The 26,067-nt window shown below is 45.8% G+C and overlaps 2 protein-coding genes across 3 annotated transcripts; both read right to left on the bottom strand.

Moving 5' to 3' along the window:
• Nucleotides 1-604: 604 nt before the first annotated feature.
• LOC309346013 (trypsin-like) lies at nt 605-9,768 on the bottom strand. Of its 2 annotated transcripts, XM_081869638.1 has the most exons (6): nt 9,342-9,768; nt 8,575-8,734; nt 6,075-6,249; nt 3,479-3,738; nt 2,522-2,658; nt 605-1,129 (listed from the first exon to the last, which is right to left on the bottom strand). In XM_081869638.1, exons 2-6 carry the CDS (start codon nt 8,612-8,614, stop codon nt 980-982), a joined length of 762 nt encoding a protein of 253 aa, XP_081725764.1. In that variant the 5' UTR covers nt 8,615-8,734; nt 9,342-9,768; the 3' UTR covers nt 605-979. The 2 variants fall into 2 exon arrangements, with proteins under 2 accessions (XP_081725764.1, XP_081725763.1); XM_081869637.1 differs by lacking the exon at nt 9,342-9,768 and having other exon boundaries at nt 8,575-9,301.
• A 5,342-nt stretch (nt 9,769-15,110) lies between these two features.
• LOC309346156 (apolipoprotein C-II-like) lies at nt 15,111-22,130 on the bottom strand. The gene is made up of 5 exons (XM_081869886.1): nt 22,087-22,130; nt 21,550-21,603; nt 19,750-19,816; nt 15,857-16,013; nt 15,111-15,333 (listed from the first exon to the last, which is right to left on the bottom strand). The coding sequence occupies exons 3-5, from the start codon at nt 19,799-19,801 to the stop codon at nt 15,243-15,245; spliced, it is 300 nt and encodes a 99-aa protein (XP_081726012.1). The 5' UTR covers nt 19,802-19,816; nt 21,550-21,603; nt 22,087-22,130; the 3' UTR covers nt 15,111-15,242.
• Nucleotides 22,131-26,067: the final 3,937 nt, after the last annotated feature.

Genomic DNA, 26,067 nt, shown 5'->3' with positions numbered 1-26,067 from the left:
CCTTTGACCATTTTGGTTGCCCTCCTCTGGACACGTTCCAGTTTGTCAGTGTCCTTCTTGAACTGTGGTGCCCAGAACTGGCACCACATATACGACTTTCAGATATCCTCATACCTTAGGAATTTGTCTGTACCTACCTATCGGCATTTATTTTCCAAAGCCAGACTAAATGTATTTCCCTCGGAAGTTCTAAATGGCAAACTGAGAGGCATCCCCTATCAGAATAGGCTTTATTTATGTTCCCAGGATGTCGATTGTATGAAGCATATCCTATTGCATTGTGGGCAATGTGAGCAAGCAAGGGGTTAACTGATCAAACCCCTACTGGCAAATTTGCCAGGAAAATCTGAAGCCTCCCATATTAAATATCTTTCGGAAGACAGGTCAAATGATATGACACCTGGCCGTGGCTACGTTTCTTTCGGAGGTTATAAAAAACAAAGATCATTATGCCCTGGATAAAACAAAATGCCTTGGTTTCTTCCATCTGTCTGTCTGGTCGTTTTAACTGTATCTAGTTTTGAAATTGTTTTGCGGGTCTTTGGACCACAATAAAGTTTTGGTGATGATGAGTACCATAATAAATAAACCCGACAATGAGGTAGGGTGCCCATACTAAGTTTTATTTTTTAAACACAGCAATGTAGTGCAAATTCCTCCTCGTCTTTCCTGCTTTCTGATCTGCTCACCAAGTCCATTCCAGTTTTCTACCTGTTGAAGACTTCTCCCAGCTTTAAATCTTGGGAACTTTAGTTCTGTGATTTCCCTAAGAACCACAGCTCCAAAGAAGGAACGCTTTAGAGATTCTTAGCGTACTCACAAAACTACAATTCCCAATATTGGGCGCCACAGTTTTTGGGGGGCACCAGCTTTCACACTTTTACGCAGGTGGTTTGTTTTGCTGCAGGGAAGATAATCAGATGTGGCCTTTTTCCTAGATGAGGAACCCCCTTTTCCTTGAAGAAAATCCTCAAGTATCTCATTCATTGGCAAGCACCTCTTGGATCCAGGAGTGGTAGTTGCACACTGTTGTGTACACACCAGGCTTGTTTTTCTGGGCGCAACCGGCACCCCAGGACACAACGCCGCTCAGTTTTCCATTACACACCAGAGGCCCACCAGAATCTCCCTGCAGCCAAGAGCAGACAAACAAAACATGACTGTCCGAACTAGAATAAGAGGAGAAACTGAGGCACACAAGAACACATCTCTCTCTCTCTCTCTCTCTCTCTCTCTCTCTCTCTCTCTCTCTCTCTCTCTCTCCTTAAACCTTCCCTCCATAGGAATCAAGCACACTGTCCCACAAAATATTAGTTAGTTGTGTAGCCAAAGCTGTTATAAAAAAATAAAATACATAAAATGGAATAAAATAACGTTACACGCTTAAGATAATTATTGAAGCCGGACACTATGTCAGATAAGAGCTTGCTCCCCTAAAGAATTTAACTTGTCATCCGTACAAACTTTTGTTCTTAAAATTACCGCTCTAAAGGCAAGGTAGGCCACAAGAATTAGGGATGAATCTGTTGATTTTGGTTTCTCTCACTTTCTCACTTCTCCAATTTCTCCTAATGTACGTTTGTTTGCAGTTCTGACAAATATGCACACTTTTTGCAAGCTGTTTTCCCTAGAGGTAAAGGGACCCCTGACCATTAGGTCCAGTTGCGGCCGACTCTGGGGTTGCAGCACTTATCTCGCTTTATTGGCCGAGGGAGCCGGCGTACAGCTTCCGGGTCATGTGGCCAGCATGACTAAGCCGCTTCTGGCAAACCAGAGCAGCACACGGAAACGCCGTTTACCTTCCTGCTGGAGCGGTACCTATTTATCTACTTGCACTTTGATGTGCTTTCGAACTGCTAGGTTGGCAGGAGCAGGGACTGAGCAACGGGAGCTCACCCTGTCACAGGGATTCAAACCGCCGACCTTCTGATCAGCAAGTCCTAGGCTCTGTGGTTTAACCCACAGCACCACCCGTGTCCGTGTTTTTTTGCAGTTCTGACAAATATGCACACTTTTTTCAAGCCGTTTTCCCTAATATAATGCTATTTTCACCAAAGCATGCCTTTTAATGGACAATTTGTGTGCATTTTTGTTTGGACAGGTGCAGCACAAAATTCAGAGAAGTGCGAACTTCGAAGGATAACTGCATTACAGTTCCTGTATTGCTTTGAAAGGCACGGATTAAGTAGTTTCTTGTGGGACGAGAGGATCATCAGGAAGAAAGTGTTAGTGTTGTTCATGATGAGCTGATTTACTAGTTTCAAGGAATGGATCAAGAAGTGATGTGCAAATGGCTTTAGATACCTGTTAGATCCATAAATTACCATACAGGATATATTCAACACCAAAAAAACCCAGCGACAATTTGTCGTTGACAAAGGACAGCTGTACATATAAAGGGTCACATTACATGATTCAGTAGCTTAGGGCCTCATCAAATCTAAATCTGGCTCTGCTGTTGGGGCTTCTCCTTTTCCCCCTTCCCACCCGCCCAATTCAAGAAAACCAGTTTCCCTCTTACCTGGCAAGAGTCTTTGCCGCCCTCTATGTAGCCAGCACAAAACATGTTTTTAGTGATGCGTCCAGGATAGGAAGTCTGGCAGGCAGAGGAGGACAGAATCGGCAACTTCAGGCATTGCAGTTTGTCTGGGTATTCGACTGGGGAAAGAACAAAGGTGCGTCTCAGTTAGGGATGGTGTGAATCTGACCTTTTCGGCTCCCCAGTCGTAAGTTCAGCTCTTCACAATTCCAAGCCAGTTTGCCACTGTTATTATTTTGTAAAGAAGGGTCTCAGGGCAATATCTTGTACGCAGAGTGGTGCATGCTCTAGTTATCTCTTGCTTGGACTACTACAATGTGCTCTACGTGGGGCTACCTTTGAAGGTGACCTGGAAACCACAACTAATCCAAAATGTGGCAGCTAGACTGGTGACTGGGAGCAGCCGCCGAGACCATATAACACCGGTCTTGAAAGACCGTTTCTAAGAACAATTCAAAGTGTTGGTGCTGACCTTTAAGGCCCTAAACGGCCTCGGTCCAGTATACCTGAAGTAGTGTCTCCACCCCCATCGTTCTGCCTGGGGACACTGAGGTCCAGCGCCGAGGGCCTTCTGGCGGTTCCCTCACTGCAAGAAGCCAAGTTACAGGGAACCAGGGAGAGAGCCTTCTCGGTGGTGGCGCCCGACCTGTGGAACGCCCTCCCACCAGATGTCAAAGAGAACTACCAGACAACAACTACCAGACTTTTAGAAGGCATCTGAAGGCAGATGCCTTCTACCAGACAACAACTACCAGACTTTTAGAAGGCATCTGAAGGCAGCCCTGTTTAGGGAAGCTTTTAATGTTTAATAGGTTATTGTATTTTGGTGTTCTGTTAGAAGCCACACATAGTGGCTGGGGAGACCCAGCCAGATGGGCGGGGTATAAATAATAAATGATTATGATCAATGATTATTATTGTGAGGGATAAATGCCGTACCTCCTGTAGTCCGAGTGTTCCCCCAGCCTGAGACGAGGCAGTCCTCTCCTGCGCTGGGGCAGCTTGGGGAAATGTCAATGGGCTGGACAAAGGCGTTGAAAGTGACCGGCTGTGAGAGTTTGATCAACATGAAATCGTTGTCCGTGGTGCGTGCATCGTACCCAGGGTAGCGGATAGCTTTCTCCACCTGGATGTGCTGTTCAGTACCTTCCTCCTGGCTGGTGTCATGCTCCCCAAGGTGGGCCATGAGAGTTCGGGGGCTGGAGAGAGAGAGAGAGAGAAACTTCAGTGTGAACTCAGAGTGATTTGCAGTAAACCTTCTTGAGAGCAAAGAAGCACAAAACCAGAAGCAGGCAGATCATGGTTTTAACCCGGCCTCAACCTGTGTTCCATCCAGAACCCATCTTTTTAAAATCATGGCTCCATCAAAAATATGTAAGAGAGCAAAAACAACAAAGAGGGTGAAATATACTCAGAGTCGAGTGTGGATTTCATGCTCTTTATTCAGCTCATAGTAGTGAGGAACGCCAGTTCCCCCGAATTGTCTGCTTTGTATACATTATTTACACAATGGGCCCCATGTGATTGGCTAATTCCGGGATTCTCCTGTAGGCCAATCCGGTTGCGGATTCCCTTCCACCTGGAGTTGGATTGGGTGGCTCCTGCGGACCAATCAGACTGCTGCATTCTGGATCCTATTGTTCTGGGACCAATCAGACTGCTGCATTCTGGATCCTATTGTTCTAGGACCAATCAGAGTGCTGCATTTTGGATCCTATTCAACTCACTACATAACAGAGGGACTCTCTGAGCCTGTGCAGAGTGCCTTTCCTGCGCCACTACTTCATACCTGCCAAGTGCCCCGGGAAAAATGGGACACCCTAATTTTTTTCACGCAAGATTGCGGCAGCCATTTTAGGGCACATGATCTGGTGCTGTCTCGCCTCCCCAAAAGTGTGGGTCATGTGACTCACCCAGGAAGACAGATATCCCGGTTTTGAGTCTCCAAATGTTGGGTGGTATGCTACTTAACTGTGGTCTAAAGATGCCAAGAGGCTATTTTGTATTGTTTGTTGATATGCTCCAAATCTTTCCTTAACCTTTTTTGGAATTTGGATGGTTAAAGCGTCGGGAAATAAAACCAAGTCATTACAAGGCAACTGAGCAACTGATGGCTGTGGCTTTACACACGGCGTTCCACAGTAAAGGAACAACAGCATAAAATACCTGTTTTGGGGTCACTACCACAGAGCCTAGGACTTGCCGATCAGAAGATCAGTGGTTCGAATCCCCATGACGGGGTGAGCTCCCGTTGCTCGGTCCCTGCTCCTGCCAACCTAGCAGTTTGAAAGCACGAAGTGCAAGTAGATAAATAGGTACCGCTCCAGCGGGAAGGTAAACGGCGTTTCTGTGCACTGCTCTGGTTTGCCAGAAGCGGCTTAGTCATGCTGGCCACATGACCCAGAAGCTGTACACCGGCTCCCTCGGCCGATAAAGCGAGATGAGCGCCGCAACCCCAGAGTCAGCCACGACTGGACCTAATGGTCAGGGGTCCCTTTACCCTATAGGGTGTGGTGCCACAAGTAGAATTTCAGGAGACATAGTCCCGAATTGTTCCAGGCTTGATACAATAGCAACGAAACTGTGAACATGGCCCAATAGCTGATCAACAGTCAGTGCTGTTCCTTCAGCACAGATGGAAGATTTGTGTGTGTTCGTGTAATACCTGGCCCCAGCATTTCTCACCACCTGCAGCTTCCAGACTAATCCCAAGGGAAGCCCCAGACTGAGTGAATTGCAGTAGCTCAGCTTTGAGTTCCTTTGTGGCCCATCAGAATTGCTGAAAAGTGTACAACTCCACCTTGCTTTGTTGTAGGGCTTTGCACTGGCCCTGGCCTGTGGCTGACCTTGAGACAGCTCCCTCACAATACAAAAATGTTAAGTTGTGGGTGAACATATCAGACAACACAGTGATTCTTCAGACAGCTCTTGTTTATTCACAGGCCAGAACAGAACAGAACTGAAGGGTTCAGCCAGCCTGTATATGTAGAACTCCACTACAATGCAACAGTAACCATTTTCTGTAACTATCCAATCACTGAATTTCACTTTCAATCCCTTATTTTGCATATGTGGACCTGAGTGAAAACTATCTACAGTATCCCTCCGCTGGCCCAGGGTGAAAACTTCAGTACATAACAAAAAAATATATTTTGCTATCACCTGACCCACTGGGCTGGCCAAAGTCCTCTCTGATGCCTTATCCAAATAGCGTCCAGCATGCATGGCAAGTTTTCCAATCGGCAGATGATTGTCTTTTAAAGAAAAGTTTTTTGAATGTCTCCCAGTTTCTTTATGGGAAGCAGAGAGAGCAATATGGGGTGTGACTTTGAAGCAGATTCTATGAAAGTTCTGGACCCAAAACTGTTGTTTTCTTAGCATACACATCTGGCTTTCCCCAATATACTGCCAGTTCTGTAACTCGGTTGAATACCCCTGCCAAGCCCTTTCTGCCCCAAGGAGTCTGCAGTATAGCCATGCTTGCTTTTTAAAGAATGATCCATATAAACCCATCGACCCTACGCATTAAACTCACGTTTTGTAGCAATGGGCAGCCGAGATGACCCAGCGGTCATTAATGAGGGAACCGCCACACCACCGGTAACCGGCACCATAGGTTAAGAAGACTTGCCAAGGCTGGGAGTGAGCCGGACACTCGTAGCCGGAGATGATCTTATCATCGTCATCGTAGCCTTTCAACGGTGTAGCTGCTGCAGGAAGACAAAACAAGTGTTTACCATCAGTGGAGACTGGGGGTTGCCAGTTCCTTCCCCTGGCAGGGGCTCCTGTGCCTTAACACAAATGGCAGGCCTTCGTGCAGCCCAACAGGATCTTGAGAAGCCTTCAGATTTTAGGAGCTGTCAGGAACTGGGAAAGGAGATGAGTTTCTCAAGCAACAGACAGGTCACAGCACATGGTGAGTGTGCAATGTTTTGCATGCCCCACAAGTGTCCTGGAAAATCCCAGACATCCCGTTTGTTATCACAAGAGAAATGATATATAATGAGATGAAAAAGATGTTGAAATATACATTTATTAAGAAACCAGAAGCGTTTTTACTTGGCATTGTAGGAGATGATATAAATAGACAGGATTGTAAGCTGTTTTTATATGCAATGACGGCGGCAAGAATATTATTGGCACAGAAATGGAAACAAGAAGAACTACCAACGAAAGAAGAATGGAGGATGAAACTGATGGACCATGCAGAGCTAGATAAACTAACAGGAAGGATTTGAAACCTGTGGGACCAGAGATTCTCAGAAGACTGGAGTAAATATACGAACTATTTGAAAAGTAATTGTAATGAACAGATTACGCTAGTAGTTGCAAGAAGTTTTGTAAGGAGGATTATGTGAAATATTGCAAAAAAGACTATGAAGAGAATTATTAGTTAATGATAATTAAGAGTAACAGAAAAATTAGGAAATGCAGAATAAGTGATAAAAACGGAAAATCACCAGAGGAGCTGACGGAAGTCAAAAACATTGTATAAGATAAGAAATTCTGTTATATGAATGTTGGAAACGATATGTTAAAAAAACTAATAAAAATATTTTTTAAAAAAGAAGAGAGAATGGCGGTCATTTTGGTTGCCACAAACTCACATGATTTCTTGTTGCAATTCCCTCCCCCATCACATGCGTGCTTTTTCAGGGTAGTGTTCTTGCATGGCGCCCCAACACACACATTTGTGAGCATGGTGCCTTTAAAAAAAAACACCCACCTTTTTTGGGGGGGAAACCATGTTGTGAAATTGTGCGAGATTGCAGCGACCAAAATGGCCGCCATGCTCTAGCAATGAAAAAAGGGGAAGATGTTGCCTCAGAAGATGTCATCCTGGTTTTGCCTTCAAAGTGTTGGAGGGTATGAAACTAAGGAGGGGCTACAGATGCATGGTGGGCAGAAATACAAAGCTGGAACTGATCAGGGATGGAGATGTAAGGAGGACCCACATACTCAGTGACTACTACTAGGCTAGCCATGATGGCTAGGCTTTACTCCATGGTTGGAAGAAGGAGTAGGCCTCTGAATGCCCATTGCTAGGAATCACATGTGAGAAGAGTGGTCTTGTGCTCAGATTCCTCTCGATAAATTCCCATTGGGTCATCTGGTGGGCCCCTGTGGGATGCTGGCTGATCCAACAGATGTTCAGATATTCTTAAGAACCACATCGCAGCTTTGGCTTGAGACCCCCAACAAAACCACAACCATGAGCTGTAGGTCTGTAGCCAAATGTGCAAAGCCCTCAGCCTCAGGCCACTTAGCTGCCCGAGTCACGGAGGGGGTTCCCATGACCACATTAGACTCATGGGTGTGCAGTTCCATCATTATTATATAAAGCGTTGTTGTTGTTGTTGCAAAACAGGAGATCAACCCCTAATGCTCTCTATAGGTGAAGGAAATTGAAATGGAATTGAAATACTTTATTGTCACTTGTACAACTTGTATGCAGTGAGATTACACGAGCACTCCCCACTCAGCTCTCTTAGTCTTATTTCCCCTCGTTTACTGACGCACACCCACCAAACCCAAAAGTCAGTTGCCCTGTTGTTATCTTTTCATTCAGCAGCCTAACAGCCCACGGACAGAAGCTGTACTTTACCCTGTTGGTGCGACTAATCATGCTTCTACTTGAGGGCAGGAGATCAAGAAAGTGCCGGCCAGGGTGTGAATTTTCCTCACTCTCCTGAGGCAACGTTCTTCTGCAATGTCATCCAGTGGATTCACGGGACAGCCCATAATATCTTGTGCTGTATTCACCACCCTCTGTAGGCACTTCCTATCAGTTGATGTCAAACCAGAGTACCACACCGTGATGCAGTATGAAAGGACACTTTCTCTTGTTGACCGGTAGAAGATCATCAAATGTTGATTGACATTGTTCTTTCTCAATATTCTGAGATAGGGAATGCCCCTATCTGGCAACATCGCCTCAGATGTTAGGAAGAGGCTTGGACTAGATGACACTTGGGATCCCTTCCAAATCTACGATGCTAAGCTTCAGGAGAAAGAGAGAGAAAGAGAGATCTTACCTGCCGCACCCAGGAGAACCGCCAACAGGAAAATCGCCATTGTGTCACAACGAGACAGAACAGTGGTCACCCTGCATCCTTTATATTTTAGCCATCGCCTCCCCTAATCTCACAGCTGCTCAGTTGACAGGCCAAAAATAGAAAGAACAGCCCCCACTATCTACGTTTTGAGGGAAATAGTTGTCAGTTCCACCTGACACATTCCCTGGATGGGAATTTTAAAATAACTCAGAACGGTGCACTCTGTTCTAAAAGCAGTCAAGGTAATGTAGGCCTTAAAGCAAAGAGTCATTTCTTCCTCCTCCTTCTGCAGTCCGTTCTCAGCACTCAGGCTTCCATGGACTATTTGCCTTCTCTCTCATAAGCCGCTATTTGGATTTTTGAAACCTAAGGGTGTTAATGGCAGCCACAGCTGGACAGAGCAACCAATCTATAGGCAACTGAGGCAAATGGAGTTTTGGATCCAGGAGATGTTGGGTTCTCCTGGCTAAACTGGGGTTGTGCTGGTGTAAATTCAGCTGGCTTAAACCCCTCAAATGGGGCATCTGGGAGGACTTGCACCAGTTCCAATCCTCCCTCACTTCAGCCATGTGGACCTAGTAACCTGTGAATGAGGGCTGGGAAACTGTGGCCCTCCAGATGTTGATGGACTCAGGAGTGCCAGCTTGGTCCCACAACCGTGGCCTTGGCGCTGAAATCTGTGGGTGCCCAGCCCCTTTGTGAGGAATTTTGTGGGTGCTCTATCTATGGATGGACTCATTTGTCACCTGGGAGATGGAGCAAACTTGTTTTCGCCTGCTCTGGGAGTCCACGTCATCTTTCATGCCCCACACAACACTTCACTCCGATTGTGATGGTGAACAGGCTGGCCGATGTGAGCAAACAAAGCTATTCGCAGTCAGCTGCCGGCCTTGAATGTTGCTCCACGATCGATGAGCCTCACTCAGGCAAGACACCTCACTTCCCCCTGAGGGTTGGACTGTCCTGCCATGACTTTTAATAAGTACAGGTTTTTGTCCCCGCGCCAAAGAAACCGAAAGGGTCAAGTTTACTCTGACCGCAATTAAATTACTAGTGCTTAATGGGTTGCTAATTTCACCGAAGGACAGCTTGACTGGCGACCCTGGCGCGGAAACACAAGGACAAGCTTGTTTGCCAGCAGATGATGGTCTGTGCTTGGCAGGTGAAGTTTCTGCACCTTGCCAAGTTAAACACACTTCAAAGGCCCTGTACCCTCAGAGCAGGGGCGAATTTCCGAGGGGGTCAGGGAACAAATAGTATTTGGCTGCAAGCTGTAAGATATCCCAACGGCAATCTCACACACATGCCATGTTTGAAAGCTGGTTTAAACAAACCACAATTACTTTGAATTTCTGCTTAACCCTCAAGAAAGAAAGGCATTTCGCTGGCCAACTTTAATTCAAATCCATCCAACCTCCTTTGGGGAAGGTTCTCAGGAAGGGTGGAAGGAACTTGCCCATGTGAAGACCACCTGGTGGAAACCCTTACACATACGGTCCTTAACTATAAACTATATGCTGATCTCCGCCAGCAATTTCTAGATCAACTCTGTATGCCCCAATGGAAACCAGAGTTGGGGGCCATACATTTTCTGTTACTGGGGAATGATCAGGAGCTCACCAAGTTAGCGGCTAAATATCTCTATTTGGTTTTTTGTCATCAAAATACACTGCAGACGTCTGATCTTCCTGGAGACCTAGAAATGTGAGGACAGACTGCTCTGCCTCCTTCTTTTTAGCAAATGTTTTGTGCCACTGGGGAAGTGGTAATTCTGTATTGATTTGTTTTGGTTTAAAATTATTTCTTGAATGCTGGTGCCATAATAGGTAAGAATTTAAAAATATGCACCGGTGTGAAGGTGTCCAGTGCAGATGTGTACGGGTTCACGTGGGTGTGTATTATTTACAAAAGTGTGTGCTTCTCCACACAACGCATAACTATGGGAACTCATACCTGCAGGAGGCTGTGAGGGTCACCAACATGGATGGCTTAAAAAAAGGATGGTTGGACAAATTCATGGGGGAGAAAGCTATTGATGGCTTCTAGCGGTGATGGCTCTGCTCTGCTTCCATGGCTTCTGAATACCAGTACAGGAGGGGAGAAATGCTCTTGTGCTCAGATTCTTCTTGTGGGTTTCCCATGGGTGTCTGGTTGGTTGCTGTGAGAACAGGGTTCCAGACTAAATGGGCCATTGGGCTGATCCAGGTGAAAAAGGAGAGTGCAAAATATGGGCTGAAGCTCAAAAAAACCCCGAAGATCATGGCCACTGGTCCCATCACCTCCTGGCAAATAGAAGGGGAAGAAATGGAGGCAGTGAGAGATTTTACTTTCTTGGGCTCCATGATCACTGCAGATGGTGAGAGCAGCCACGAAATTAAAAGACGCCTGTTCCTTGGGAGAAAAGCAAACCTAGACAGCATCTTAAAAAGCAGAGACATCACTTTGCCAACAAAGGTCCGTATAGTAAAAGCTATGGTTTTCCCAGTAGTGATGTATGGAAGTGAGAGCTGGACCATAAAGAAGGCTGATCGCCGATGAATGGATGCTTTTGAATTATGGTGCTGGAGGAGACTCTGGAGAGTCCCATGGACTGCAAGAAGATCAAACCTATCCATTCTGAAGGAAATCAGCCCTGAGTGCTCACTGGAAGGACAGATCCTGAAGCTGAGACTCCAAAACTTTGGCCACCTCATGAGAAGAGAAGACTCCCTGGAAAAGACCCTGATGTTGGGAAAGATGGAGGGCACGAGGAGAAGGGGACGACAGAGGACGAGATGGCTGGATAGTGTTCTTGAAGCTACCAGCATGAGTTTGACCAAACTGCAGGAGGCAGTGGAAGACAGGAGAGCCTGGCGTGCTCTGGTCCATGGGGTCACGAGGAGTCGGACATGACTAAACGACTAAACAACAAGAACTCTGAGCCCCTTTAACAAAACCACAGCTCCCAGACTAAACAACAACAACAACAGGAGCGATCTTCTTCTGTTCTCATGTTCTTATGAGGTGGTCCCACTCGCCCACACTCAGCACCCCTGTCCACAAGTTCCCTGTGAAGAGGGATTGACTGTTAAACCATTCTGGGAATTGTAGCTCTGTAAGGGGGAATAGCAGCCCCCCCAACAACGCCCAGCACCCCTAACAAACTACAGCTCCCAGAATTCCTTGAAGGAAGCAACGACTGCTTCAGGAGGTGTCATATTTTAAAGATAAGGGGTGAATGTGGCCTTAGGTCCTGGTTGCCTCAAGGACAAGGTGAAGCTTTGTATCCCAGCTCAGTCCTTGAGATCATCAGCAGGAGTGACACTGGTTTTTCCCTGAGCTGGAAAGGCTCATTTGGCCAAAAAAGGAAAAAAAAAGGAGCCTTTATTGTCATTTGCTCACTGTTGTGAAATTCTCTGGCAATAGAGATAGCAGGTAACTTCCGTTTCCTGGGGGGAAAATCTATTCTTTCAGGCCTATGCAGTCAATAAAGAAGGCATCTTTCCACAACAGTTAGCTGATTTCTGGTTTTAACTTGGTGTATGTTGTGGGTTTTTTTTAATTGTGGAGGTTTATGTAAATCTATTGCAATCTGCTTTATCTTTTTTGTTTTTTTAAAAAAATAGAAGGTAAAGGTAAAGGGACCCCTGACCATTAGGTCCAGTCGTGACCGACTCTGGGGTTGCGGCATTCATCTTGTTTTATTGGCCGAGGGAGCCGGTGTACAGCTTCCTGGTCATGTGGCCAGCATGACTAAAGCCACTTCTGGCGAACCAGAGCAGTGCACGGAAACGCCGTTTACCTTCCCGCCGGAGTGGTACCTATTTATCTACTTGCACTTTGAGGTGCTTTCAAACTGCTGGGTTGCCAGGAGCAGGGACCGAGCAATGGGAGCTCCCCCCGTCGCGGGGATTCAAACCGCCGACCTTCTGATTGGCAAGACCTAGGCTCTGTGGTTTAACCCACAGCACCACCTGCATCCCTCATTTTTTTGAAAATAGTTGTTTATAAATATATTTGCTTTAAAGAGAAAAAGAATTAAAGAAGTCTTGGATGCACCAGATGATGGTCTTATTATTTGCAGCGCTGAGTGACCTGAGGTCAAGCCTTAATAAAAAAACATTTTAAGCAGCGCTGACACCAGAGACTAGCAGTTTGTTCATAATTGGTAGTGGTGTGGGGGTAAATTTTGAGGAGTAGGAACTTGTCATGAAATCTTCAGAACAGATTACGGGGAACCTCCAGCTCCTGGGCCAAATTAGGCCTGACAGGAATCTTCATATATTTTTCAGGGTGTCACCTGATGATTGACAAGAGGGCAACCCCACCCATCTGTCAGCGTGGCCTGTGGAGGAGCTCAGGATTTAGCCAGCCTAGATACTGCTCCTCCCTCCCACCCTATAACCATCAAAGCTTTTCCTAGCTAGACTTCAAGGCAACACATCAGATTTTATTATTGCCTGTGGCATGACTGTAGCTGTACAAGTGGTTGCCTGGGAGTAAGCTCTATGAAACACAGTAAGGCTTACTTCTCTGACGATATAAGTTCAACTTGCAAAACACACTGGGCTTTAACAAAAATCTTCAGCCAGCTGGAACGCAGCACCTTTTGCTATTAATTAAACAATCCTGCCGAGAAATGTCCACTATCTAAATTGCTATCCTGAAACAGGAGAGCGGTCAAAGGAAAGGGACGACGTACTCAGCCTCTCCTGGATTATTTCGCAGAATGGTTTTTTTTATGTGATAATTTATCACAAACAAGCTTGAAAGCTACAAGGTCATCTCATATGTTTGCAAGAACAAGGAGGGTCTGTCCATTACCCCAGTACGCTGGAACATATCCTCACTCTTGCTGTGAAAATAGTTCCAGAGTTCTGTTTCCTTGTACTACACCACTGCAAATTTGTCTACTAAGCAAACAGGGTGGAGATTAAATAGAAAGGCACATGTATTAGTGTATGCCATGCTACTGGACCATTGTAGGATATTTCAAAGCTCCCCACAATGGCAAAACCAAGACCCCACGCTCTCCAAATTCTTAGGTTTTTAACCATTTATTATTTCACTTGTGCGATTTTCTCCAAGCCCTGGAGGTGGCGCTAGGAAGCAGAAAATGTTCAATTGAAGCAGCGGAAGCCTCATCGGTGAAGTTGCAAACATACCTACTGTGGTTTAAGTCAAGTGTCAGAATCTGGGAAGGTCCCCCCAGGAATCACAACTAAATATCTGTGACAGATGGCCCTCTAAGCTCTGCTTAAAAACCTCCAGTGAAGGAAAGTCCACCACTACTCGTGGGAGTCTGTTCCACTGCCACCAGAAAGTTCTTCCGTATGTTTAGTCGGAATCTCCTTTCTTGTAAACTTGAAGCCATTGCTTCGGGTCCTAACTTTGGTTGCTGCAGAAAACAAGCATGCTCCATCCTCAATGTGACAGCCCTTGCGATATTTGAAGATGGCTTTGATACCTCCTGTCATTCTCCTCTTCTCCCCGCTAAACACACCCAACTCCCTCAACCGTTCCTCATATGGCTTTGTTTCCAAAAGCCTTTATCATCTTGGTCACCCTCCTTTGCACACGTTGCAGCTTGTGCATATCCTCTTTAAATAGTGGTGCCCACAACTGGACACAGGACTCCAGGTGTGGTTTGACCAAGGCAGAATAGAGCGGGAATATTCCTTCCCTTGATCCGGACACTAGACTGCAGCCTAGAATAGCATTTGCCTTTTTTGCTGCTGCATCACTCTGTTGACTCATGTTCAGCTTGTGGTCTATGAAGACCCCTGGATTCCTTTCACATGCACATGTGTCTCTCTCCCCCCCCCCAAAAAAAATCCTATATTTGTGCATCTGATTGTTTCAAATATAGAAATTTACATTTGTCCCTGTTGAAATGCCTAGTCAGAATGCTGAGAATTCTAGCTCCCTCTAACCTCACGATATCTGCCCCAAAGTTCTTAAGGTGACAGAATGAGTGGCAGGTAGGGGAAGTTGGTGGGTGGCAGAAATTAAAGTCAGCTTGCATTTGAAAGAGAACTTACCTCGTTTGTGCTTTCCGAAGCATTGCACGAATCAAATCGCAACTGTCCTTTGCACACTTTTTCGAATTTTGCGAGTGAGTCCTCAAGCCAGGTAATGTGTACGAGGATGCATATGCTAATGTTTGCAAAAAATAAAAATGCATGCGGTGGTGGAAAATAATGAACGCCAAAATAGCTTCGCAAAAAAAGGTGTAATTATTGTTTTGTCGTTGCAATTGGGAACCTTTGCATTCAAATTCAAAATTGCATTCAAGAATGTGTCTGTCGGGATGCATTCACAGCGAGAAGCAGGCGAATTTCCACGACGACCTTTTAATATAAATAAATAGAATGCAAACTGATGTGGAAATGTGGAGAACCCAGCTAGCGACTGGAGAAAAATGAGCTGAGAAAAACACACACCCTGAAATGCCTCTCCTTATTTTGTAGCTCATCGGTTGAAATGTCAACACTTTCCTCCCTCCCAAAGAAAGAATGCAACTCACAAATCAGCACTTCAGCAGGAAAGGAGCTTTATTCATTTCCTAAGCATGGGGGCATCTTTACAAGCAAAATGTATGAAAAAAACCGAAGGCTTCCCTGAGCCTCAGCGACTAGTCTCTGCAGAAGGGAGAAAGCTGGACGACATTAACTCTCACTTTGCAGCAGGTGGTAAAGTTGGTCTGAGAGTATGTCCGTGTAGGTCTTAATCCTTGACACGCTGTTTTCGTACATATTTCTGGAAAGGATAAAGGAAAGAAGGGTTGAAGATGGGTCGTCAGTGGCCACATCCACCCCATATATATTTAAAGCATAGTGGCGCCGCTTGAAACACTCATGGGATCCCCTTTTCCAAAGAATTCTGAGAGATGTAGTTTGTTAAAGGTGCTGGGTGTTGATAAGAGACCCCGCCCCCATTCCCCCAACAGATCCATAATTTACAGAGTTCCCTAGGAAGAGGGATTGGCTTGTGAAACCACTCTGTGAATTGTAGCTCTGGAAGGGGAATAGCGGGCCTCCTAACACTCTAAGCACCCTTAACAAATGAGAGTTCCCAGGATTCTCTGGGGGAAGCCATGACAGTTTAAAGTGCAAATACAAGTTTTGAACTCGGAGTGGACCCACTGAAATTAATAGATCTGAGTTAGTCATGTCCATCAATTTCAATTTCTGAGTATGAGTAACACTGGCTACAACCCGAAATTATTGGAAAACCTCCCTCTGTCCACCTCCTCTCTGGTTGTCCCCTGCCTTATTCTCACATTATTGGCTTTGTGACTTCCAGATTTTGGATTTTCTCTAGCCAGCACTGGGCTGTGCTGGAAACTTGTCCCCAGGCCCCTGTGACTTTCTCCTTAACTTGAGCGAACAGTTCCGGCTCCTCGGCTCCTCGCTTCTGCAAGCGATAGCTGGAGACTTCTGCAAAAAAAGGTGAACAGAAAAGAAAAAAAGGTAAACTGTTAATATTTTGGGGACGAATTGCTTTATTTATTGTTTGCGTTTCTCAGGTGATTGAAATGGCGACTTTTGTTTTGAAGTTATTGTAAGCCCCTGGGAACTTCCTGTTCAAAGAGAGACGTAAATTCATTAAGGGAAATGAAACCACGGTGTGTTCAGTTTGGGCCTTTCCTTATGACCAGGGCCAGTCCATGGCATTTTGTCACCTGAGGCGGAGGACAAGATGGCGCCCCCACCATTCTGTATACAGAGGGTGACTGGGCTGGCTGTGAAATCTTACTTTAAAGCCACCATGCGGATAACAACTTCCCGCACACCTGAGGGCAGTACGCTAATTTAGGGGGTCCCCTCTCAGAAATACCTCGGCTTAACGTGGATTGTGAACTCGTTGTGTCTCTTTTAATTGTGTGCCCAGGCGGAGACAAGAGCCGCCCGGAAGAAATGTATGACTCTTGACAACATGTTATGGGATTAAATTGGCCACAACTTTATTTAAACTTTCAGATGTAGGAAGTCCTTGGCTTTAGGCATTGGGTGCGTATCCCTCCCAGTCCCCAGCCAGGGATCTGAAGAAGAAGAAGAAGAGTTTGGACTTGCTATCCCACCTTTCACTCCCCTTAAGGAGTCTCAAAGTAGCTAACAATATCCTTTTCCCTTTCTCCCATACAACAAACACTCTGTGAGGTGAGTGGGGCTGAGAGATTTCAAAGAAGTGTGACTAGCCCAAGGTCACCCAGCAGCTGCATGTGGAGGAGCGGGGAAGCGAACCCAGTTCACCAGATTACGAGTCCACCGCTCTTAACCACTACACCATGCTGGATCCCTGATCTGAGGCACAGCAGGGTAATCAGGTCTGTCTGGGAAGTGGGATGGCTCTGGAAGACATTTGTTTACGCAGAGTGCCCACCCCCATTTCACCCGCAACGCTGGGGATTGCACTGACAACCTTTCAGCGTATGGCCAGTGACTCCCCTCTGACTCAACCCTTGGGGGGGGGGGCATGCATCACCACTTCATGCCCCCGCCCCCAGGGCCTGATTTAGATTTGATGAGGCCCTAAGCTACTGAAGGTAATGGGGCCCTTTATATGTCCAGCTGTCCTTTGTCAACAACAAATTGTCGCAGTTTTTTTGTGTTGAATATATGCTATATGGTAATTTATGGACCCAGCAGGTATCTAAAGCCATTTGCACATGTTGCCACGCAACCAGTCCATGCCGAATGCAGGCACCCTATATATAGAAATGAGAAAACCAGTGATATTTTAGGGAGCAGGCTAGCAGGCATGGCCCATTATAGGACCCTACACAACACAAAACACTGTTGCTATATGTAGGTTTTATTTTTCTTGTTTTTTATCTTACATTTTGGAAATGTACACCCAGTTATTTTTTCCCTTTAATTTTTTTTTGGGGGGGCCCCAAGAGAGTGGGGCCCGAAGCTATAGCTTGTTTAGCTTATACGTAAATCCGGCACTGCCCCCCCCCATTTACTTGTGACATCTGCTACAGGGAAGGCAAAACCTGCCAGTGCAGAGAAATTCCTTCCTGGTCCCTTAACAGCAACCATCCTAAGACCGTAGCAGCGCCCACATACCCGTAAAAGAAGTTAACCTGTAACAAAAGAGCATTAAATAAAGGGAGGGGAGGGTGGGCGAAGCTCTGGAGCTGACTGTGTGCTCTCAGGTAGGCTCCGCCCCTTTCAACTACGCAAATAGCTCCGCCTCCCCTTGACGCAGATAGGTTTGTTCGAACTGAGGTTTGGCGGCAACCTCAAAGGGCTGTGACGTGGGGAGGCAGACCAGGAACTTCTGCCGTTGTCTCAGGGATTGGGGTGCCGCGCGCGGCCACGCAAAGGGTGCCCTCTAGTTTTGATGGGAGAGTGGTTATTCCACTGTGGCATTCTCCCCCAACCGCTGCTGCTCTCTCTTCCGTAAATCTGGAGATTCCCTATGCAATCGGTATAGTTCTCTGGATTTTTAAAGCCAAAGCAATCTCCGGATTTAAGGAGGAGAAAGTGTGATGTGGAGAAGGGGCAAGGAATTCAAGGAGATGCAAGGAATTCGCAATCCACATTAAGTCGAGTTATGGACGGGCCCTTATCCCTCAACGGGGAGAAATGGCCAGGGGCTCTGGAGGAACAGCCAAAGAACTGCCATCATTGTCCCTATCACTATAGCATCTGCTGCCTTAGACAGTTGCCTCAGTCTGCCTAATGGAGCATTGGTCCCGCTTATAAGAAGTGGCGATGTAAATGAGGTGCAAGCTTTTTACATTTAGATTGTCGGCAATACAGCGGACGCTCAGGTTGCGAATGTGATCCGTGCGGGATGGACGTTCGCAATCTGCAGTGTTCGCAACCCGCAGTGGCGCGTCTGCACATGCACAGGTTGCGATTCCGGTACTTCTGGGTTTTAGCGGGTCCGTAACCCGAAAAAACACAACCTGAAGCGTCTGCAACCCAAGGTATGACTGTATATAGTATTTCCATGAGGACTAGTGGCAAATTATAGCTTTACCAAAAGCTTAAATTGCAAGTTTTCACTTCCACGTGTCTCAGTTCAGCATGACATTAATGCCAAAAGACGCGTCTCACTCTGAAAAATGTTAATGTTTTCAGAACAAACAGTTCTCATGGTCAGATTCTGATTAAAGCTGCCACATCAGAATATATGATGGTACTGTTGCCCCCGACTCCTCCTCCCCCCAGGCAGCAATTCAACAGGTGCTAGTTGGGTGACCACCTGCAACTGAGGATGGGGCTCCTGTACCCTTAATTAGGGTTGCCATATGTCCGGATTTTCCAGGACCTTAGGCAAGTGAATTGAAAAATGGCTTTTTTAGGGGTGTTTTTGAAAAAAAGCTCAACAACTTTTTTTGCTTTTTGTTTTTTACTTTTTGAAATATCGCAATCCTACCTTAACTGTGCAAAAATTTCGGAAGTGCAACTTATCTTGCAAAGGGAACCAAAAGGCTGAAGCAGTGACATTCCACCTTCCATATAAATCTCCATCTTCTGCATGTTGACTTGCATTTTATCAGCTTAATGGAGTTTAAATGCACACAGGGAACTTTCGGATCCATTGCAACCATTTGGGATGTACCTGTTCAAGGGCCCTTTCGCCTGATCCTACCTGCCTTTTACACTGCACATTGGAACATAAAACCAATCGTGATTTCCACTTTATCGGAGACCGAAGCACAGTCGTCAACTGCTGTACACACCACAAACATTTAATGCACGCTTTTTTGCTGCCACCCCAAAGCATCCTGGGAACAGCACGTCGTTAAACTGTGGAACTCTCTGCCACAGGAAACAGTGGTGGCTGCCCACCTGGATGGCTTTAAATGAGGACTGGGCCAATTCATGGAGGAGAGAGGCTATCAGTGGCTACTGGCCAAAATGGCTGTCCTGTGCCTCTGCTGGGAGCCACAGGAGGAGAAATGCTCTTGTGTTCAGGTCTTGCTTGTGTGTTTGGCATCTCGATGTCCGCTGTGAGAACAGGATGCTGGACTAGGATGGGCCACTGGTCACTTTTTATGTTCTTATGATTCACCCCTCACAGAGCTACAGTTCCCAGCAGCCTTAACAAACTACAAATCCCAGCAATTTGGGTGTGCACGCTTTCAATGTACAGCGCATACAGACATCCGTATACAGACACGCCTTCTCAAATCAGCAATCGGAGGAAACTTGCCTGAGCAGAAAAGCACTAACAGGAGCGACACGGCCACAAGTTTCAGATCCATTTTCACAACCGCCGCCTAGGATGTCGAAACACAAACATTCGCTTAGGTAAACCGGGTTAGGAAACAGGCAAAGCTGAGCCCCTTGCAGGATATAGCGGGTCCTGCTGTTTCCCAGCCAAAACAAATTTCCCTCCACATGCAGCTCAGTTGGTTAAGTGCAAGACTCTTGATCTCAGGGTCATAGGTTTGAGCCCCAAGTTGGGCAAAAGAATCCTCATCGCCGGGGGTTGGACTAGATGACCCTCGTGGTCCCTTCCAACTCTACAATTCTACAATTCTATTATCTTTATTATACTTTTTGTTTTTAAAGAGCCAGAGCTGGACCTAGACTGTGGAGATACATTTCAAATACTCTGCTATGAAGTTCGCAGAATGACCTGGGGCCAATCACTGTTTCTTGGTGCAGCCCACCTCGCAGAGTCGTTGTGAGGATAAAGGGGTGGTGGTCTTGGATGAAGGGCAGAGGGCACAAGATGGCAATCGATATCTTATTCATCCCTATCCACTTACTGCGGAGTCCCTGGAGTTGCCAACCCAACGGCCATGATATGTGTTTGCTGAAACACTTTGAATCTCACAAATAAAACGTTGCCAGATAAAACACAGTCCTTTCTCGCCCTCTGTGCTAGGAGGGAGGGTTCCAGTGTGTTTTATTTTTAAGTTGAATTCAGCCAAATGAGCAGATTCATCACACACAAAAAACACATTTTGCTTACGTTGATGGAAAGCAAACAACTCTTGCAATGAGCATTCTGCAGTGACCTCCTTTGCAATGTCTTATTTTGAAATATTTCAGATGGTATTTTAGCTTACTTGTTAATTTGCATTGTCTTGAATGTATACTTTATATTTGATTTTCTTTTGCAATGCTTTATTCTGGATTGGTTAATTTTTTTTTTCCTCCTGAATTTTACGTTACAAATTTAAATTCAAACATCAAACATCAACATCCTCATTTAGGAGTCGCTGAATGCTTCGACTTCCCTCTACCTTTCTGTGGTTACCATTGTCAAACTTTTTCTTTTTAACCGCTTTCTTTAATTTTCTCTATTTATTTATTTTTAAATAATCCGTTTCTACCATAGTTTTTCATACTATACTGGTAAACCACTTTGAGATTTTATATATATATATACACACACACACACACACACACACCCCGGTGTAGAAATGAAAACAATTTGATTGGTCCTAAAAAAACAGGATGCTGGACTAGAACATTTCAACCTGATCCGATTAATCTTCTTATGTGCTTAATGAAGCTACCATAAATGACATTCACAGTACAGATTTCGAGGTATAATGCTGAACGCTGCCGTTCAGCAAAGCCGAGGTGGGGAACATGTGAGTGGACTACAACTCCCATCATACCTGACTGCAGGCTGGGGCTGATGGGAGTTGGAGTCCAGCAAAGCATCTGATGGTCCACAGATCCTCCAGCCTTGCAGGAACGGCTGCAAACTTTTCAATAGCCTCTGCCTTTCGTATCTCTAACATCTGTCCGAGATGCAGGGATTAAGAAGGGGAAGCTCTCCCCGGCATTAGATATTTAGTGGGAAACGTGCTTTGTTTCGGCGTGGAATCACGTTAAAGCCACAAGAGCATGTCCGGTGGAACAGACTCCCACAAGATCTAAGTGAGAGTCCTGCATTGCAGTGGGTTGGACTAGATGACCCTGAGGGGGGGGGGAGTCCCTTCCAGCTCTACAATTCTTTGAAATACAGCGGCCAGTAGAAATGGAGACTTACCTCTCAGTTTAAATTGCTGCGTTCCTTCCTTTTTGCTTTTAGGGAGACCTAAAACTAAGCAAAGAAGATATACAGGTAAACAGAGCCCATTATGGAAAAACGGTTCTTCCCCTTTCAGAATCCGGAGGTCAGCCGTTGATCTCCTTAGAACAAGAATTCCAAAAAGCCTGTTTGATTTCCTACCTTGTTCTCAAATATGCAAAAATATAAATGGACTGTGGGCAAAGCATCCAAGGACAACAGACAACATTTTTTTAAAAAAGGTGGGGGAATTATAACACCAGTTCCTAAATTCTGCAACACTCCCCTTCCCCCGGCATTGGTCCCTGGGTCTCCAAGGAGCACATCTTAATGTGATGGATCTCCCCATTGGGTCCTGGCGTGGCCTCAACTTCCTGTTGCGTGGGTACAGGAGCCAAACACGCAGACAACTTCTCTCCCCCATTTCCCTCGTCAAACCTGGCTCCTGCTGGTCTTTCCAAAGGTACAAGGGAGGTGGCCGCAGAGTTAAGCCCCTGAGTAGACAAGCACACTCACTCTCAGCAGCAGCCGCCGTCCGTGTTACCCTTCCCTGTCCCAGAATTAGCCACCGCGCATTTATATGAGACGGCGCTCTTGCACCCACAGCCCCACCTTCTCCCACAATCCTCTTGGCCAAATGGCACATCCCCTGACATGTCCAAAGTTCAAGCAAACAGGTCTGAGCTGCAACACCGATGGACAAGAGTTTCCAGCTCAGCTGAACAAGAGTTGGGACACTGCCCATTGATAAAGTTGTCCCATCCATTACCAACTTTGGAGCCCCGAGAGTTTAGGACATGAAGCAGAGCCCTTCTGGATCAGATCAAAGGTCCACCTAGCCCAGGGTTTCCCAAACTTGGGTCTCCAGCTGATTTTTGGACTACAGTTCCCATCATCCCTGACCACTGGCCCTGCTAGCTAGGGATGATGGGAGTTGTAGTCCAAAAACCGCTGGAGACCCGAGTTTGAGAAACGCTGATCTAGTCCAATGTCCCGTTCTCACAGTGGTCAGATAGATGCCTTTGGAGGCCCCTCTCGGAGTGCAACAGTGCTCTCCCCATTTTGGGATTCGCAGAAACTGGTACCTAGAGGCATATTGCCTCCAACAGGGGCTGTTAGCTACTGGCAGCCACGGGCCTAATCCGTATGGCACCAGCCCTCCATATTAGCAGCTTAAAATGCAGTGAGGTCACTGGAGGCAGGGATGTCTTCACCTGATACACAGGATCTCCAGGGGTCCTGATTTTCCAGTCCCAGGATTACAAAAGCCGTCCCAGCTTCTGATTTGATCCCAGAAGGTCCCTATTTTCCCTGCCAGCGCTGAGTTCTGGGAGCAGGAAGAGCCAGCGTTTGTCCCAAGTGATGATGATGGCGGCTGCGGCTGTGAGGGAGCATCCCGTTGCTGCTCCATGGCTGCCACTCTGCCAGCCTCCTCCCTTGGGCAACTCATAATAATAATAATAATAATAATAATAATAATAATAATAATAAATTTATACCCCGCTCTCCCCAGCCAGAGCTGGGCTCAGGGTGGCTAACACCAATAAAATCACAGTAAAAACATAATAGGGGAAAAAGAGGGGGGGACAATTTAAAATACAGGTTAAAATGCAATTTAAAATACAGCCTCGTTTTAAAATAGCTGATAAATCAAGACCATAAGGGTAGGGAAACATAAGGGTCAGACCGAGTCCAAACCAAAGGCCAGGCGGAACAGCTCTGTCTTGCAGGCCCTGCGGAAAGATGTCAAGTCCCGCAGGGCCCTGGTCTCTTGTGACAGAGCGTTCCACCAGGTCGGGGCCAGTGCTGAAAAGGCCCTGGCCCTGGTTGAAACCAATCTAACCTCCTTGAGGCTCGGGACCTCCAAAATGTTGTTATTTGTGGACCTTAAGAGGCTGGCACCCCTGAGGCCCAGCCCTGTGTTGTTATACTGGCTCTGAGAGGCAGGCAGAGGGCAGGGCTGCCCTGGGTGGGAAGAAAGGGGGAGTGGAGCACAAGGAGTCTTGGTGTGTGTGTGTGTGTGTGTGTGTGTGTGTGTGTTAAAAAAATGCTTTGTGATCAAAAATCCAAATTAATTTCCATTATTAAGTGACTTCCTCAAATCCTTCCTAACTGATTTTCATTAAATCTCATTTAGCAATTTTCCAATATTCACTTTCTAATATAATTAACTCGTTCAAATTATTAACTTCCTTTCTTTTCATCGTAATCTCAATCCATAGTATTATACAATTCAACATACTTTAATCCTAAACCAATTTGATACTTGCAAGTATTTCCACTTATGTTATATTATAATATTTAGCTAGATATTCCTCAAATTTCTTCCAATCTTCTTGATATTTCTCCTCTTTCTGATCGCAGATTCTATATGTTTGTTTGTTTTTCTTTTTATATGTTTTGTTTTTTGTGTTGTGTTGTGTTGTATTGGTTATAAATTTGGAAAATTAATTTTAAAAATTTGAACAGTAAAAAAAGATGCTTTGTGCGTCTGCATCTAATTCCGCCCCTTTCTTAAATTTATTTATTGGCGTGCGTTTCTCTTTTTGTAAATCTGCCAAAGAATAAATTAAAATAAAAACGGGATTAAGGGGTTTTCTCAGGATGGTGGAGAACGCGTGTGCTGTTTCGCGTTGGTGAGAAAGTCACCCTTCTTTGGGTAGGAAATGCTCAGCATGGGCAAAAAATTTCACCAGAGGGAGAAACTCACGTCATTTGAGGGAAAACGTGTCAAAGGGAAAAACTGGAACACTATATTTTGGGATGCCATCTTTCCATTTGTTTCTCCTGAGAGCACTGTGGTCATTTTTGAGCGCTGTGATCTCTCATGCCATGGTTCCCCCCCAAGATTATGGCCACAGGGAAGGGGGAATTGTGGCGTGCCCAAAATGGCCGCCATGTTCTCACACGGAAAAAAACCAGAATGTCACGGTTTTTGCAGGACAGTTGAGGGGGGTTGGGCATGTTCACATTACTGCTTCCAGTTTTCTAATTGGATTGAAGCTGGTTTGAGGGGAAAGCCCACATCGAACAACAGGATTTGTCAAGAAACTACAGGGTTGCCATGCGTCGTGACTAATGTTGTGTGAACATGGCTTCGAAAACAAGCAGTGGTCGTGAGCGACGATAGGAACATGGCCTCACAAGAGCAGGCCCTGAGGTTGCCCTCGCCTGCACGCCTCCCTTCCTCCCTTCTTCCTCCCTCAGGGAAGAGCTGGACAGCTTCAGTCCACAACAAGTGTGTGTGTGTGTGTGTGTGTTTAAGTTTTCTGTTTTATAAATTTATTCATTTAAATAACCTTAAAATATCAATGACTTCCCTTCTTCTCTTTCCATGGTTCATTTTGCATAACTGCATATTTTACACAAACTAAATCGTTTAGTATTCCATTATTACATCCATCAAAACTTATTTACACTGTTGAATTTATCTTAATGCTTCCAATGTTTTCGAGTGTACACAATTTCCCCTCATATATTCAATAAACGTTTTCCAATCTTCTTTAAACATATGTTTTTCTTGTTCTCTTATTCTATATTTTAGGTCTGCAAGGTGCACATATTCCATCAGTTTAAGTTGCCGTTCTTCTTTAATTGGGACCTCGCTTGTGGGCTGGTCCACAACAATTTGCAGTGATTTCAGATGGAACAGCGAAGGCATTGGCTCTGATGGGCACTTTTCTAGGAGGAGGAGGCCTCACTGAACATGGTTGCCTTGGTGTTCAGATAAGATGGAAGCCATCCAGAGTGGCTGGGGAAACCCAGCCAGATGGGCGGGGTATAAATAAATTATTATTATTATTATTATTATTATTATTATTATTATTATTATTAGTCCAGTGGGATGATTCTGAATGAAGAATTGGCTGAAGAATTGGGCTTTTGCCCTGGTGGATATCTCAGTCAGTAGAGCATGAGACGCTTAATCTCAGGGCTGTGGGTTCGAGTCTCACATTGGACAAACGTAGTACAGGAGTTTGAACTAGTTGACCCTTGAGGTCTCTTGTAACTCTAGGATTCCATTATTCTGTCCGCAGCAGCAAAGTGTTAACTATGCCTGAATACAACACAGGATCCTCCCTGGAAAAATTCCACGAAGGTGCAGTATGGGCATAACTTTTCTCTCTGTGTGTACAGTCATACCTCAGGTTGCAGGTGCTTCAGGTTGTGTTTTTTCAGGTTACGGACCCGCCAAAACCTGGAAGTACCGGAATGGGTTTTCTATGCTCAGTGATGTCTCCATCCCAGCCCCGGGCTGGACCTTTCTTTGAAGCGCCTCCCCCAGCAATGGGCAAGGCCTGGTAGGCTGAAAGTCCAAAGGGCTGTTTATTCAAGGATGCAAAGTGATGAGCAGGCAGAGTTTGGGCCGACAAGGACAGTTTGCTTAGGCCTTGTGCAATGTTTGTCCCTGGTCACTGATCAACCAACTTTATTCTGGAGGAGCTTCAAAAAAACCAACCTCCCCCCCCCCCCCAGAGGAAATATCTGGGCATCAGG

Source organism: Podarcis erhardii, assembly GCF_964252035.2.
Source record: "Podarcis erhardii genome assembly, chromosome: 7".
Lineage (NCBI taxonomy): Eukaryota > Metazoa > Chordata > Lepidosauria > Squamata > Lacertidae > Podarcis > Podarcis erhardii.
This window is presented reverse-complemented; position numbering and strand designations above follow the sequence as displayed.

Excerpts from the sequence above, each read along its gene's own strand:
- LOC309346013 (XM_081869638.1), bottom strand. The coding sequence starts at position 8,614 with ATGGCGATTTTCCTGTTGGCGGTTCTCCTGGGTGCGGCAG. Across the intron at positions 6,250-8,574 it reads GGTTCTCCTGGGTGCGGCAG|CAGCTACACCGTTGAAAGGC; the intron begins GTAAGATCTCTC and ends GTCTTCCTGCAG. Across the intron at positions 2,659-3,478 it reads GAACACTCGGACTACAGGAG|TCGAATACCCAGACAAACTG; the intron begins GTACGGCATTTA and ends TTCTTTCCCCAG.
- LOC309346156 (XM_081869886.1), bottom strand. The coding sequence starts at position 19,801 with ATGGATCTGAAACTTGTGGCCGTGTCGCTCCTGTTAGTGCTTTTCTGC. Across the intron at positions 16,014-19,749 it reads GTTAGTGCTTTTCTGCTCAG|AAGTCTCCAGCTATCGCTTG; the intron begins GCAAGTTTCCTC and ends CTTTTTTTGCAG. Across the intron at positions 15,334-15,856 it reads GAAGTCACAAAGCCAATAAT|AAATATGTACGAAAACAGCG; the intron begins GTGAGAATAAGG and ends TATCCTTTCCAG.